At 45.6% G+C, this 16,400-nt stretch overlaps 1 protein-coding gene across 3 annotated transcripts in view; it reads left to right on the top strand.

The window, feature by feature from the left end:
• Window positions 1–1,410: 1,410 nt before the first annotated feature.
• The window catches only part of taf3 (TAF3 RNA polymerase II, TATA box binding protein (TBP)-associated facto), a 203,864-nt gene continuing 188,874 nt past the window's right edge, over window positions 1,411–16,400 (top strand). Inside the window, exon 1 of one of the 3 annotated variants that reach the window (XM_086010738.1) lies at window positions 1,411–1,447. In XM_086010738.1, the coding sequence (XP_085866864.1) occupies window positions 1,426–1,447 (22 nt within the window). In that variant the 5' untranslated portion in view covers window positions 1,411–1,425. Of the gene's footprint in view, window positions 1,448–1,491; window positions 1,820–4,175; window positions 4,306–16,400 lie in introns of those variants that run through there. The other 2 variants (XM_086010737.1, XM_086010739.1) reach the window with 2 other exon arrangements.

The following is a 16,400-nucleotide window of genomic DNA, read 5'->3' as shown; positions in this document are numbered from 1 at the left end:
CGCAAGTTGTGCGCACGACATGACCAGAGTGGCGCACGACTTACGCTGAGCAGGGCAGAGGGTCACAGAGTTCCCTCCTGGGTAGGAGATTGCAGGCCGAGCCGGGCAGTGTGAAGGAGGTACCGGGAGAGTGAACCCAACAATACAGCGGCCGGTCCGATAGCTGCAGCGGCCCGTCCGATATTCTTTTCTCCCCGACCCAACCCGCGGCCCGTCCGATATTCTTTTCTCCCCCCGCCACACCCGACCCCCGACCCGTCCGATATTTTCTCCCGACCCGACCCGAACCGCGGCCCGTCCGATATTCTTTTCTCCTCCCCGACCCCCCCCCCCCGTGGACACCCCCCCGGACCCGACCCCCCCCCCCGGACACCCCCCCCCGACCCCAACCGCGGCCCATCCGATATTCTTTTCTCCCCCCCCCACCCGACCTGATTTGCGGGCCAGCTTAGTAGGAGTCAGCCGATATCCGGCTTTCCAGAGAAGCAGGAAGGGGAATGAGACACGGAACAGTCGCAAGAGGTAGCCTGAACTTTTAAAATTTATATTAAATACAAATTTCCCAGTCTTATAAAAATACCTTCTGAAATCCGAAAAATTCCGAAAACCGAAACTCAGCTGGTCCCAAGGCTTTCGGATAAGGGATAGTGTACCTGTAGTACTTGTTACAACTCATCAACTACATGATAAATCCATTACATTCATTAACCACAATAAGGCTAAGCCTTAAAAAAAAGCTTTAAGATTAACAGTATAAATACAATAAATTTTTTCAGACAAAAACAATGTCAACAATACAGGTACCCATAGATAAAAATACATACTAGTCCTACTGGCAATCTAGTAACTCTTCATTTTTGCTTGGTATTACCTGTTGTCCTTTTAAAAAAATTTAACATTCAAGTACAACAGTACTTATACAACTCATCAGTTACATAGTAAATACATTACTCTCGTTTAAATGGCACCTATCCGGAATTCTCTATTAACCGGCAAAATTCATACTCCGAAAACACCTCAATAACCGGAAATGTTGCCGAGTCCGAGTCTCCCGCGGTGGCCGAGTTAGTCAGTGTGGGTAGTTCTCCAAACTGCCACGACTCGGCTTCTTGGCACTGTCAGAAGTCCGAACACCTCAATAACAGGAGTCTGAAATAACCCTCTCTGTCATCCGGAATTTTTAATCAACCGGCAACACGCCGGTCCCGTCGGTGCCGGATACCAGAGAGTCAACAATATAAATACAACAATGAATTTTACAGGTAAATCAATAATGTTTACAGTACAAACTGCAACTATTTAATAACGGAAGGCTGTAAAGTGCCTAATCGGAAGATGAGGTGCCCTCTCGCTCTCTCTCTCTCCTTGAATAGGCCCAAACCTGTCTCCAGGCAACAGCCTGACGAATCGAAGCGCGAAACATCGATGGGCGGCCATCACGATCTTGGTCGGTTATTGCGCGGCGCTCGATGGGTCGCGCCTGGCAGCGGGGGCGGAAAAAAAAGATGGCGGTCGGGCTGTGAGGGGCTGAGCGGCGGCTCGGGGGGAGAGAGAAACAGGGGCACAGCCCGGGGCCATGCCGGCTCGCCGCCTCTGAGGAGATTGTATTTATTTATCTGTCTATTTATTGACTGGTTGTGGCGGGGGGCCGCGATGTGCGACGGTTACGGGCGCGCCCTACTGCGGGTGGCGGTGGCGCAGATCTGCCAGGCGCTGGGCTGGGACGCGGTGCAGCTCACGGCCTGCGACATCCTCACCGACCTGCTCAACAGGTACATCGAGCAGCTGAGCAGGGGCTGCCACCGCTACAGCGAGCTGTGTGAGTACCCCGCCCAGGGGGGGGCCGGCGCCAGGCCCTCCACCCTCTCTCTCACACACACACACACACACACACACAGTGGGTGAGTAACACGGGGCACAGCAAGACTCCAGGGGTTAGTAACACGGGGCACAGCAAGCCTCCAGGGGTGAGTAACACGGGGCACAGCAAGCCTCCAGGGGTTAGTAACACGGGGCACAGCAAGCCTCCAGGGGTTAGTAACACGGGGCACAGCAAGCCTCCAGGGGTTAGTAACACAGGGCACAGCAAGCCTCCAGGGGTTAGGAACACTGGGCACAGCAAGACTCCAGGGGTTAGGAACACTGGGCACAGCAAGACTCCAGGGGTTAGGAACACTGGGCACAGCAAGACTCCAGGGGTTAGGAACACTGGGCACAGCAAGACTCCAGGGTTTTGGTAACACGGGGCACAGCAAGACTCCAGGGGTTTGGTAACATGGGGCACAGCAAGACTCCAGGGTTTATTAACACGGGACACCGTGGGTTTATTAACACGGGATGCCGTGGGTTTATTAACACGGGATGCCGTGGGTTTATTAACACAGGATGCCATGGGCTTAGTAACGTAGGCACAGCAAGACCGCCATGGTTTATTCATGGACAAATGAGCAAGCAAATCCATTTACACAAACAGTGCACCAATTGTGTAGATGGAATTCTGTCATTACTAAGCAGATTTAGGGATTCCTGTGCCGTGTAAACTTTTTTACCTGTAGAAACATTTTATTTTATACATCTTGCAAAGACATCACTGGAGTACTGGAGTATTTTTGGTTATTTCATCGGCCATGGTTCAGTGGGCAGCACCCTCGCCTCTGAGTCAGAAGGTTGTGGATTCAAGTCCCACTCCAGAGACTTGAGCACAAAAATCTAGGCCGACACTTCAGTGGAGTGATGCACTGTCCGAGATGCTGTCTTTCGGATGAGACGTTAAACCGAGGCCCCGTCTGCGCTCTCAGGTGGACGTAAAAGATCCCATGGCAGTATTTTGAAGAAGAGCAGGGGAGTTCTCCCCGGTGGCCTGGCCAATATTTATCCCTCAACATCACTAAAAAACAGATTATGTGGTCATTGTCACATTGCTGTTTGTAGGAGCTTGCTGTGAGCAAATTGGCTGCTGCGTTTCCTACATTACAACAGTGACTACACTTCAAAAATACTCCATTGGCTGTAAAGCACTTTGTGTCGTCCGGTAGTTGCGAAAGATGCTATATAAATGCAAGTCAGTCTTTCTTTTAATATATGCAGCACAGAAACAGACCATTCGGCCCAACCAGTCCATGCCGGCGTTTATGCTCCACTCGAGCCTCCTCCCGTCTTTCCTCATCTAACTCTATCAGCGTAACCCTCTATTCCCTCATATGCTTATCTAGCCTCCCATTAAATGCATCTATACCATTCGCTACAACCACTCCCTGTGGTAGCGAGTTCCATATTCTCACCACTCTGTGGGTAAAGTAGTTTTTTCTGAATTCCCTATTTGATTGCTTGGTTATGCTGCTATGCAGGACGTGGTACTTGTTTTCTTGCACCCGCACCACCTCCCCCCCCCCCCCAAATCAAGCCCCAGAACTTTACTGACTACTGGCAGCCTCCTCTCTCCTTGCCTCCCTCACTGCATTCGGCATTTCACCAAACGGGTCTGTGTGTGTGTGTCTGTGTCTGTGTGTAATAGACTGCATTAGGCCTACTCACTAGTGCTTGTAACACCTGTGGTTCAAAATATTATGAGGCCTGTCGAGTCTCGCTCATAAATTGTTAACTGATCTGGATACATCTCTGTCCTAAACACAGCTCCGTGGGTTTGTGATCTTGTAATGAAACCTCAAATCTTTCCTCTCTCTTTTCCCAATGTTGACAGCTGAGCAAACACTGATTAATAAATTATAAATTCCCTCTCTTCCTCCTCCTCCCCATTACCATTTGATTCCATTCAAGTGCTATACAAGCAGAGTCGTTATGGGGAAATTTAAAAAAAAAACAAACGCACCACCTTGGCACACAATCCTGTTCTCTCATCCTATTTGGTTTTAAAGCTCTGGAAACTAACTACATTGACGTCTAGCTAGTATTTTGCCAGTGACATCAGCTTTAGAAATATTGCAAATGTCTTGTCCACACGAATAAATGTAAAGGCAGTTACATTATGTAATATTTATCTGAATAACAACAGTATTTCCTAACTACATGTGCAGCAGCCATGTATTTTTGAAATGCATCTTCGTATTGGAAGCAAAATATCTTGGGTTCATCAACTGCAATGCTTGGGATGCTTAAGTCAGTTTAAAAACTCCCCAATTAAATCAATTTTGTACCAAATTAATTACATTTCAGAACACCACACAATCTGTTACAATGTTGTCTTTGGGAGCCACACAGGAGCCTGTTCTAGACGGATGTTTTGCTTGGTGACAAGGCCATAATTATGTGATATCTGAGATCCTGTTATAAAAGAGTTGGTGTCCTGTAAGTACACTTTATGGTGCAACATTCATGTACAGTGCATAATTCTGTATGAATTTTGCAATTATATATAATAGGCATTGTATATTCAGTGTTTAGCTCCAAAATGAGTGCATGATGAATGTTACTCCTGTGCAATAATGCTCAGCCGACCGCTGACGTTTCCTGTCATTGATCAGTTCCTCTTCGCTAAATATTTCCTTAAACTGATTCCCCATCTCTACAGCCTAAACAAATACAAGTTTTGTATTTTATAAATGTTTTTTGAAATTTGTAATTGAGGTTTTGAGGACTTTGGGGTGGGTTCAGTATTTGTTATGCCAATAGGACGCCATCAATGAAAGAACAAAAGGGAAGGTCTGTGGGAGGTGCAGAGACATTGAGATATTCAGGGCGAGACGAGATGGTAATAGGACAGGTAAAGAAACAAAAGATGGCTCTAGATGAAGTGTGAAATGCGCTGGCGGAGTGAGAGACAGCTGCCATGTGGGAGAGAGGGGAAAAAAAAGGAAAAGGCACAAACCAAAAGTGTGGATAAAAAATATATAAAAATATGATAGGGGCCGAGGTTATGATCTGAAATTGTTGAACTCGATATTGAGTCCAGAAGGCTGTAAAGTGTCTGATCGGAAGATGAGGTGCTGTTCCTCGAGCTTACGCTGAGCTTCCGTGGAACAGTGTACGAGGCCGAGAACAGGGAGGTCTGAGTGGGAATGGAGCAGTGAATTGAAATGACAGGCGACTGGAAGCTCGGGGTCACCCTTACGGACTGAACGGAGGTGTTCCGCAAAGCGGTCACCCAATGTGTTGTAGTTCTGTTGTATTAGACAATTGTACTGAAAAACTGCATTCAGATGTGCGCAATTTGTGACTCTTGTACTTTGTATTTGAAGTAGACATGTTTCATTTGACTCTGGTATTTGTTCATTTATGTAATAATAACCATGGCATAGATCAGCAGATAGTCTTACTGATGTTCTGTACATATGCTCAGGACAGTTACCTTCAGCCTTTGATTTTTAAAATGAATCTGAGTTCAGTATAGTAAATTTCATTGTGTACCTGCAGCTAAAACACTGCTTTCCAAATGAATTTGACTAATTCTGCTCATTTCAAATCAATTAATTAAATCTTCCTATAGTTGCTAGAAGTCTACATTAACTTGTGATACTTACAATAACTTTTCCACTTGCTGACTTTCTGCAACTTTAAAGTGAATGTCCCCATTAACCAGTCCCTTTCAAAAAAAATACAAAGTTTAAAAGAATGATTAGCATTTTTTTGTGCTACCAGACCACTTGCGTATTGTGGCTCAGCAATTCCTGGGTTTTCGGCATAGTCACTGGCAGGTACACAAAAGTGGCTTCGGGATGATTCCAGCTCTGATTGTCCCATCCCATGTGCAGGTACTTGGCCTCAGCTTGATGCTTTCTGACACTAGCCGACGTGAGACTTGAAACTTAGGGATAGGGTGCCTTCATTGTGGTGATGCTGCTTATTTGCGGTCCAGTATGCTGCGGCATTGTGCCACTAAAATGATGAATGCATTTTGAATTTTTTCGGTTGGATATTTTTGAAGTGCTGATGACTTTGTTAGGAAATTAGCTGGGAGGCACATCTGAAACGGTGTATGAATGAGCTGCATTAACTTCAGTCAGTATTTCCATTTTATCCAAAAACGTTACTTGAGGTCCCTCGTGTTTTTTGGCTTAGGTACTTTTTAGTGTAAATCTCCCTGATCGCATCCATGAAGAGTCACTGTTTAGAACAAGCTTACGAAACAGAATGCTAAATCGTACAGTTCTTTAAGTCTGTATGATTTATCCAGTGGCTTTGAGTCATCTAGATCAAGAAGGTTCAGGATTCAATCCCCAGTCCATATCGGGCTCACCAAACCCATCTGAAATTGTCTTAGGGGTCCTAGATTTGGTCTTTGTGTCCCTGTATTAGGAAAGTGAAAATCAGCTAGAGTTCCTACTCTTGATTTCTATCCAGCCATCTTATGTGAAAGTGCACCCACATGGACAGGATTGTGCTCTGCTGTGATGTCCCCATGATTGAAAGCACATCAGCACTCACTTTCTAGACACACACAACGTATATGGAATTGAGGTACAGATCGGCTATAGAAACATAGAAGATAGGAGCAGGAGTAGGCCATTCGGCCCCTCGAGCCTGTTCCACCATTTAATGAGATCATGGCTGATCATCCAAATTCAGTACCCTGTCCCTGCCTTCTCCCCATATCCCTTGATCCCTTTAGCCGTAAGAAATATATCTAACTCCTTCTTGAATATATTTAATGAATTAGCCTCAACTGCCTTCTGTGGTAGAGAATTCCACAGGTTCACCACTCTCTGGGTGAAGAAATTCCTCCTCATCTCTGTCCTAAATGGCTTACCCCTTATCCTTAGACTGTGACCCCTGGTTCTGGACTCCCTGACCATCGGGAACATCCTTCCTGCATCTAGTCCGTCTAGTCCTGTTAGAATTTTATAAGTTTCAATGAGATCCCCTCTCATTCTTCTAAACTCCAGCAAGTATAAGCCCAATCGACCCAATCTCTCCTCGTACGTCATTCCTGCCATCCCAGGTATCACTCTGGTGAATTTTCGCTGCACTCCCTCCATGACCAGAACATCTTCCTCAGATAAGGCAACCAAAACTGCACACAATACTCAAGGTGTGGTCTCACCAAGGCCCTGTACAACTGCAGCAAGACATCCTTGCTCCTGTACTCGAATCCTCTCGCTACGAAGGCCAACATACCATTTGCCTTCTTAACTGCCTGCTGCACCTGCATGCTTACCTTGAGCGACTGGTGCACAAGGGCACCCAGGTCTCGTTGCACCTCCCCTTCTCCCAATCTATTGCCATTCAGATAATTGCCTTCCTGTTTTTGCCACCAAAGTGGATAACCTTGCATTTATCCACATTATAATGCATCTGCCCAATCACCCAACCTGTCCAAATCATACTGGAGTTTCTCTGCATCCTCCTCACAGCACACACGCCCACCCAGCTTTGTGTCATCTGCAAACTTGGAGATATTACATGTAGTTCCCTCGTCTAGATCATTAATATATATTGTGAATAGCTGGAGTCCTAGCACCGATCCCTGCGGTACCCCACTAGTCACTGCCTGCCACTCGGAAAAAGACCCGTTTATTCTTTGCTTCCTGTCTGCCAACCAGTTCTCTATCCAAGTCAGTACCTTACCCCCAGTCCCATGTGCTTTAACTTTACACGCTAATCTCTTATGCGGGACCTTATCGAAAGCCTTCTGAAAGTCCAAATGCACCACATCCACTATAATCTAATTGAATGGTGGAACAGGCTCAAGGGGTTGAATGGCCTCCTCCTGTTCCTGTGTTCCTATAATAGCCACTTGGGCAAGCTACCAGAGGACATCCACTGCCCATAGAATTGTACCTCAACAAGGAGTCAATACTTTCAGGAGAGAAGTGGAGAAAATTGGTGAGAGGAAAAATAAAAGTTGTATGATTTATAAGAAAAGGTATGGATTGTGAGGCGACCTGAAAGGGAACAGAGCATTTATATAGATTGACATGTGCATAGTAGTTCAGAAGATTGATTTTACCATTTAGGTGGCTGTGTAACCAGAGCTCATCAATCACTTCCACAAAGACCATAAATTCCTCCATTATATAAGTAATGTGCATGTTGAGAAAGTTTATTTAAAATGATGTTCCATTATCTTTAAAGTATCAAGTCTGTTGGAAATTGGCTGGCAGCTCCTGAGGTTGATGCGTTGGCCTGATTGGAAAGGGTTAATGGGGCTTCACGGTAACTTAATTGAGTTAACCTTTTTCTAGATTATTGTTTTGATCTGATGCTTGGGGTGATCAGCTACATTAGATTTGCATGGGTATTATTTTAATTGTAAGAATTCTGCAATTCTTTATAGTACTAAATCAAGCAGTTTCTCCACAGTAGATATCCTGTGTCAGCAGTAGCTATTAAAATGCTTTAGAAGGTTTGTTTGTTAATAATCAGTTGAACTGTTAAGTAAATGTGCTCAGTATTTCATGGAGCTTGTCCTGAAACCCTCTATGTAGTGTCTGTCACTATTTGTACAGAATGGATTTAAGTATATTTTTGCTAGTTTGTCATAATATTTGAACTCTAGTGCTAACAGTTGGGGTAGGACTTTGAAAAGATCAAATATATTTTTTAAAATATTGATATTGTGGCTATTGTCATTTTGAAATTAATATTGATTTTTGAAGAGCAAGAAAGACTTCCATTTCTGTAGCGCCTTTCACGACCACCGGACGTCCTAAAGCCCTTTACAGCCAATGAAGTGCTTTGTGAAGTGTAGTCACTGTTGTAATGTAGGAAACGTGGCAGCCCATTTATACACAGCAAGCTCCCACAAACAGCAAAGTGATAATGACCAGATCATTTTTTTTTCCAGTGATGTTGATTGAGGGATAAATATTGGCCAGGACACCAGGGATAGCTCCCCTGCTCTTCTTTGAAATAGTGGCCGAGGGATCTTTTGGGACATGAGAGAGCAGACGGGGCCTCGGATTAACATCTCATCTGAAAGATGTTTCTGAAAGGAATTTCCCTTTAGCCTTACACTTACGTCTTGTGTCCAAGTGTAATAAACCTTCCCATCTCAGTTCACTCACGGTATAATGAATGCTGAATTTATATTTGCTACCTACAGTTTATGCGGTTGAGTCCATATTTAGTGTGGATAGGTACACTGTGAACGTAGGAAGCACTGCTCCTTAATACAGGAAACTCTTTTTTTTATCCGGGACCGGCGTGGTGCCGGTTGATCAAAAAGTCCGGATTACAGAGAGGTATACTTACCAAGGTACGAGAGCCCAGTACACGGCCACAGGTGCAGGAGCCCCGGTTACACGGCCACAGATCCAGGAGTCCCGGTTACACGGCCACTAATATATAGTAAAACTTACCTGAACCTACTCCTGAATTTTGCCGGTTAAGAGAGATTTCTGGATATTTAGGTGCCGGTTAAAAGAGAGTTTCCTGTAGCATCATTAAATATATATCTGCATGTTGTGTGTGCAGACTATTAGTGACATTTCCCAAGCTCAGGTACAGGTTTATATTTATTAGATGGGTATAAGAGTAGTGTTGTTAGTTGTAGTTTGGATATATCTGACTGAGGAATGTTCAAATGCTAATTACAGGAAACTTCGCGATATCGGCGTGATGCCGATCTATGAAAACTTCTGGACAGACCAGCGCTAATGTTGAAGGATATGGAGGTTTTCATCTCCGTATCTGAGAACAAACACTGTTGCTTAGCAACAGCTTGTAAACAGTCGGCCCGTACCTTGGAAGCATCTCTGTGGCTTAGCAACAGCTTCAGAGAGAGGCTTTCCAGAGACTGACTGTTTAAAAAAAAATGCTAGGAGAAGAAAAAAAAAAGAAAAAAACCTAACAAAACGGCTGCTGATTTTTGCCGTTAGATCGAGGTTTCGGACATACAACCTCCGGATAAACCAAAATTTCCTGTAAATGATTCTTGCCCAATATTGCTTCTGGTACTGCATTAATAATAATTAATAGTGAGTTAAAAAGGGATCTGGCCCAGGTGGATTGGAATCCAAGATTATCAAGTAAAACACTAAATGAGCAGTGGGAGGCCTTCAAAGAGGAGATAGTTCCGGAACAGACTAGATACATTCCCATGAGGGGGAAAGGAAGGGCATCCAAAGCTGGAGCCCCCTGGATGACTAAAGATATAGAGATTGAAATGAAACCGTAAAAGGAGACTTTTATAATAAATTAGCAAAATACTGCGGATGCTGGAAATCTGAAATAACAGAAAATGCTGGAAATACTCAGCAGGCCAGGCAGCATCCGTGGAGACAGAAACAGAGTTAACGTTTCAGGTCTGGGACCATTTGGATCTCAAGATGCGGCGAGAGCAGTAGTTTGAGGAACGATGAATATAATGATGAAGGTCCCAGACCTGAAACGTTAACTCTGTTTCTCTCTCCACGGATGCTGCCTGGCCTGCTGAGTATTTCCAGCGTTTTCTGTTTTTATTTCAGGCTTACAATAAATGTCAGGTTCATAATTCAGCAGGGAACCAAGCTGAATACAAAAAGTACAGAGAAGAACTGAAAAAGGAAATAAGAGGGGCAAAGAGAGTTGAGAATAGATTAGTGGGTAACACAAAAGGGAACCCAAAAGCCTTTTATAAACATTTTAAATGGTAAAAGGGGAGTCAAAGGAAGGGTGGGGCCGACTAGATGATCTTGTGGAGGCAGAGGACATGGCTGAGGTACTGAGTGAGTACTTTGCATCTGTCTTCACTAAAGAAGTGGATGCTGCCAATTTTGCAGTAAAGAGGAAATAGTAAAGACATTTAATAGGATAAAAATAGATAAAGAGTAGGTATTTAAAAGTTTGGCTATGCTCAAAGTAGAAAAGTGCCCCTGTCCGGATAGGTTGCTGAGGGATGTAAGGGCGGAAATTCTGGAGGCTCGGGCCGCAATCTTCCAATCCTCCTTAGTTATGGAAATGGCGCCTGAGGACTGGAGGATGTTACACTCCTGTTCAAAAAGAAAAGTAGAGGATAAACCCAGCAACTACAGGCCAGTCAGGCTAACGTTGGTGGTGGGGAAACGTTTATTGATAATCCGGGATAAAATTAATTGGCACTTGGAAAGTATAAGTTAATAAATAAAAGCCAGCACACTATCAAAACCCTTCATAATTTTAGAAGTTTCGAATAACGAAGCTGAAAAGTTTCAAAACTTTCAAAGAAGCTATTTTGAGTGCTTGTATTATTGTGAAGCTACAAATGAAGTTGGGATTTGCCAAATTACACTTCATTAGAAAGAGGCTGCATAATGAGAAACCACTGTTCATAACGGAAAACTGTTGACTTGGATAGAGAACTGGTTGGCAGACAGGGCGCAAAGAGTTGGAATAAACGGGTCTTTTTCCGAGTGGCAGGCAGTGACTAGTGGGGTACCGCAGGGATCGGTGCTAGGACCCCAGCTATTCACAATATATATTAATGATTTAGACGAGGGAACTAGATGTAATATCTCCAAGTTTGCAGACGACACAAAGCTGGGTGGGCGAGTGTGCTGTGAGGAGGATGCAGAGAAACTCCAGTAGGATTTGGACAGGTTGGGTGAGTGGGCAAATGCATAGCAGATGCAGTATAATGTGGATAAATGTGAGGTTATCCACTTTGGTGGCAAAAACAGGAAGGCAGATTATTATCTGAACGGCAATAGATTGGGAAAAGGGGAGGTGCAACGAGACCTGGGTGTCCTTGTGCACCAGTCACTGAAGGTAAGCATGCAGGTGCAGCAGGCGGTTAAGAAGGCAAATGGTATGTTGGCCTTCATAGCGAGAGGATTCGAGTACAGGAGCAAGGATGTCTTGCTGCAGTTGTGCAGGGCCTTGGTGAGACCACCTTGAGTATTGTGTGCAGTTTTGGTCACCTTATCTGAGGAACGATGTTCTTGCCATGGAGGGAGTGCAGCGAAGATTCACCAGACTGATACCTGGGATGGCAGGAATGACGTATGAGGAGAGATTGGGTCGATTAGGCTTATATTCGCTAGAGTTTAGAAGAATGAGGGGATCTCATTGAAACTTATAAAATTCTAACAGGACTAGACAGACTAGATGCAGGAAGGATGTTCCCGATGGCGGGGGAGTACACAACCAGGGGTCAGAGTCTAAGGATAAGGGGTAAGTCATTTAGGACAGAGATGAGGAATTTCTTCACCCAGAGAGTGGTGAACCTGTGGAATTCTCTACCACAGAAGGCAGTTGAGGCCAAATCATTAAGTATATTCAAGAAGGAGTTAGATATATTTCTTAAGGCTAAAGGGATCAAGGGATACGGGGAGAAAGCAGGGACAGGGTACTGAATTTGGATAATCAGCCATGATCTCATTAAATGGCAGAACAGGCTCGAGGGGCCGAATGGCCTACTCCTGCTCCTATCTTCTATGTTTACTCCTGCACCTAATTCTTATGGCCAAGGATGGAATGGGGACACCACAAGACTTTTGGGGGAAGGTGAGAGGTGGAGCATATACTATGTAAAATTTAAAATACTTATCAATTTTCAGCGAGGAACATCTGGGGAAGCCTGAGATTTCAGAGAGGGCCATACATAGGCCCTGGAAAGAGGTCACTGACGAACCTCATGTGGTAATGTGTGGTACTGAGAGACTATAAGGGAGCGAGAGAGAATATAGACAAGTGCTGAGGCAATAAAAGAGTCTGCGCTGTGTGAATTAGAGGGGTTTAAGAAATCGACTTTGTGGTGAAGTCACTGTTTTATGATAGTTTTTCATTTTAATATAATGGCCCAGATCTTACGGTGGGTAATGACGACGAGCTGTCAGCTCCGACACTGGTTGCGCTGTCCACCCTCCCCCCGCCATAGCTGGCAATCGGTGTAATCGGGAAAATCAGTGAAACTGACAAAAATTTGGGCTTTTCCACGTTCATATCGCTGTTAAATACCCCATTAAATGTTAAGCCTTAATAACAATAGAAAACGCTGGAAAAACTCAGCAGGCCAGGCAACATCCGTGAAGAGAGAAACCGAGTTAACCTTTCAGGTCGAAGACCCTTCGTCAGAACTGAGAAAAAAGCAGGAAATGAAACCGATTAAAAAGCAAGTTTGGGGGCTGGGAAATGGGGGAGGGGATGAAAGAACAAAAGGGAAGGTCTGTGGGGGGTGAAGAGACATTAACATAGAAGATAGGAGCAGGAGTAGGCCATTCGGCCCTCGAGCCTGCTCCGCCATTCAACGCGATCATGGCTGATCATCCAAACTCGGTACCCTGTCCCTGCTTTCTTCCCATATCCCTTGATCCCTTTAGCCTTAAGAAATATATCCAACTCCTTCTTGAATATATTTAATGAATTGGCCTCTACTGCCTTCTGTGGTAGAGAATTCCACAGGTTCACCACTCTCTGGGTGAAGAAATTCCTCCTCATCTCAGTCCTAAATGGCTTACCCCTTATCCTTAGACTGTGACCCCTGGTTCTGGACTCCCCCGCCATCGGGAACATCCTTCCTGCATCTAGTCTGTCCAGTCCTGTCAGAATTTTATAAGTTTCAATGCGATCCCCTCTCATTCTTCTAAACTCCAGCGAGTATAAGCCTAATCGACCCAATCTCTCCTCATACGTCATTCCTGCCATCCCAGGTATCAGCCTGGTGAATCTTCGCTGCACTCCCTCCCTGGCAAGAACATCCTTCCTCAGATAAGGCGACCAAAACTGCATACAATACTCAAGGTGCGGTCTCACCAAGGCCCTGTACAACTGCAGCAAGACATCCTTGTTCCTTTACTCAAACCCTCTCGCTACGAAGGCCATATTAAGAGATATTCAAGGCGAGACGAGATGGTAATAGGACAGGTAAAGAGACAACAATGGCTCTAGATGAAGTGTGAAATACGCTGGCAGAGTGAAGGACAGCTGCCATGTGGGAGAGAGGAAAAAAAAAGGAAAAGGCACAAACCAAAAGTGTGGATAAAAAATATATAAAAATATGATAGGGGCCAAGGTTATGATCTGAAGTTGTTGAACTTGATATTGAGTCCAGAAGGCTGTAAAGTGCCTAATCGGAAGATGAGGTGCTGTTCCTCGAGCTTACGCTGAGCTTCCGTGGAACAATGCAAGAGGCCGAGGACGGTGAGGTCTGAATGGGAATGGAGCGGTGAATTGAAATGGCAGGCGACCGGAAGCTCGGGGTCACCCTTACGGACTGAACGGAGGTGTTCCGCAAAGTGGTCACCCAATCTGTGTTTCGTCTCCCCAATGTAGAGGAGACCACATCGTGAGCAGCAAATACAGTATACTAGATTGCAAGAAGTACAAGTAAATCGCTGTTTCACCTGGAAGGGGTGTTTGGGGCCCTGGACAGTGGGAAGGGGGGGGGCGGTATAAGGGCAGGTGTTGCATCCCCTGCGCTTGCACGGGAAGGTGCCGGGGGAAGGGGTGCTGGGGTTGATAGAGGAGTGGACTAGGGTGTCTCGGAGGGAGCGGTCCCTACGGAATGCTGAAAGGGGAGGAGAGGGGAAGATGCGTTTGGTGGTGAGATCACGTTGGAGGTGGCGGAAATGGCGGAGGATGATCCGTTGAATGTGGAGGCTGGTGGGGTGAAAGGTGAGGACGAGAGGAACCCTATTGTGGTTCCGGGAGGGAGGGGCAGGGGTGAGGGCAGAAGTGCGGGAGATAGAACGGACACGGTCGAGGGCCGTGTCAACCACGGTAGAGGGGAATCCTCGGTTGAGGAAAAAGGAAGACATGTCGGAAGCACTGGTGTGGAAGGTGGCATCGTCAGAGCAGATGCAGCGGAGACGGAGAAACTGGGAGAATGGAATAGAGTCCTTACAGGAAGCGGGGTGGGAGGAAGTGTAGTCCAGGTAGCTGTGGGAGTCAGTGGGCTTGTAGTGAATGTTTGTCAATAACCTATCCCCAGAGATGGAGACGGAGAAGTCGAGGAAGGGAAGGGAAGAGTCGGAGATGGACCATGTGAAGGTGAGGGAAGGGTGGAAATTGGAGGCAAAGTGAATGAAATTGTCTAGTTCAGGGTGAGAGCAGGAAATGGCACCGATACAGTCATCAATGTACTGGAAAAAAAGGTGAGGGAGGGGATCCGAGTAGGACTGGAACAAAGAGTGTTCCACATGTCCCACAAAAAGGCAGGCATAGCTAGGACCCATGCGGATACCCATAGCAACACCTTTAATTTGGAGGAAATGATTGGAGTCAAAGGAGAAGTTGTAAAAGCCTTGTTGGATTAGGTGTAACTGGGATTTTAATAGCATATTGACTGCTAAGTAAACGTTATGGCCAGAAAAAATAATTTTTATATTTGTGGAGTGTCAGATTTCCCCTTTATGATAAAAGTTACAATTTTTTTAAAGTTTCTTCATGATATTTCAGCTTCTACCTTATCCCCATGTGAATGTCCCAATCTTTAATTCGCTCTCTGTAACATTTTTAAAAAGCGGGGATAAAAGCAGCTTTTCATTTCCTGGTTTATTGTGTGTGAGAATTCTTAAATGTGATTGGTTGCTTAGACAGCTTGTTGACGTCGCTGCACCTCTTCACTGGGAATCCCCATTACACAGCGCTGCAATGAATTGCACGTCGAGAACGGCAAACTTCTCGCCACAGCGATTGCGAGATCTGTGGGCCGATTTCTTCGGGGCGAGCGCCTTTGCTTTGCCGCTGACCGCAAACTATGGGTCAATGTCTATGTAACAAAAGTATTTTGAAATAACAACAGAAAATGCTGGAAAAACTCAGCAAGTCAGGCAACATCCGTGGAGAGAAATTTGAGTTGACGTTTCGGGTTTGACCCTTCTTCAAAACTGGAGAGAAAAGGAACTAGATCGAAGGCAGGGCTGCGATCGGACAAAAGAATAAAAGAACCAAAAGAAGTAAAAGAGATTAGAAGCTAGACGAGATGGTAATAGGCTGTGATTAGGTGTAAAGTGTACTGGCAGGGCAAAAGATAGCTGCCAGGTGTGAGAGAGAAACAAAAGGAAAGGGGGGGGGGGGGAAAGGAAAGGAGTGGAAAAATATAAGTGAAAATGAAATGGGGGCCGAGGTTATGATCTGAAATTGTTGAACTCGATATTGAGACCGGAAGGCTGCAGAGTGCCTAATCGGAAGATGAGGTGCTGTTCCTCGAGTTTACGTTGAGCTTCCGTGGAACAGTACAAGAGGCCAAGGACGGTGAGGTCCGAGTGGGAATGGAGCGGTGAATTGAAATGACAGGCGACCGGAAGCTCGGGGTCACCCTTACGGACTGAACGGAGGTGTTCCGCAAAGCGGTCACCCAATCTGCGTTTGGTCTCCCCAATGTAGAGGAGACCGCATCGTGAGCAGCGAATACAGTATACTAGATTGCGAGAAGTACAAGTAAATCGCTGTTTCACCTGGAAGGGGTGTTTGGGGCCCTGGACAGTGGGGAGGGGGGAGGTATAGGGGCAGGTGTTACATCTCCTCCGCTTGCACGGGAAGGTGCCAGGCGAAGGGGAAGGGCTGTTTGGGGTGATAGAGGAGTGGACTAGGGTGTCTCGGAGAGA

The sequence above is a fragment of the Somniosus microcephalus genome, chromosome 17 (genome assembly GCF_052327205.1).
Source record: "Somniosus microcephalus isolate GS21.2 chromosome 17, FLI_Smic_1.0, whole genome shotgun sequence".
Classification (NCBI taxonomy): domain Eukaryota; kingdom Metazoa; phylum Chordata; class Chondrichthyes; order Squaliformes; family Somniosidae; genus Somniosus; species Somniosus microcephalus.
The sequence above is the reverse complement of the archived record's forward strand: the minus strand, read 5'-3'. Positions and strand labels throughout refer to the sequence as shown.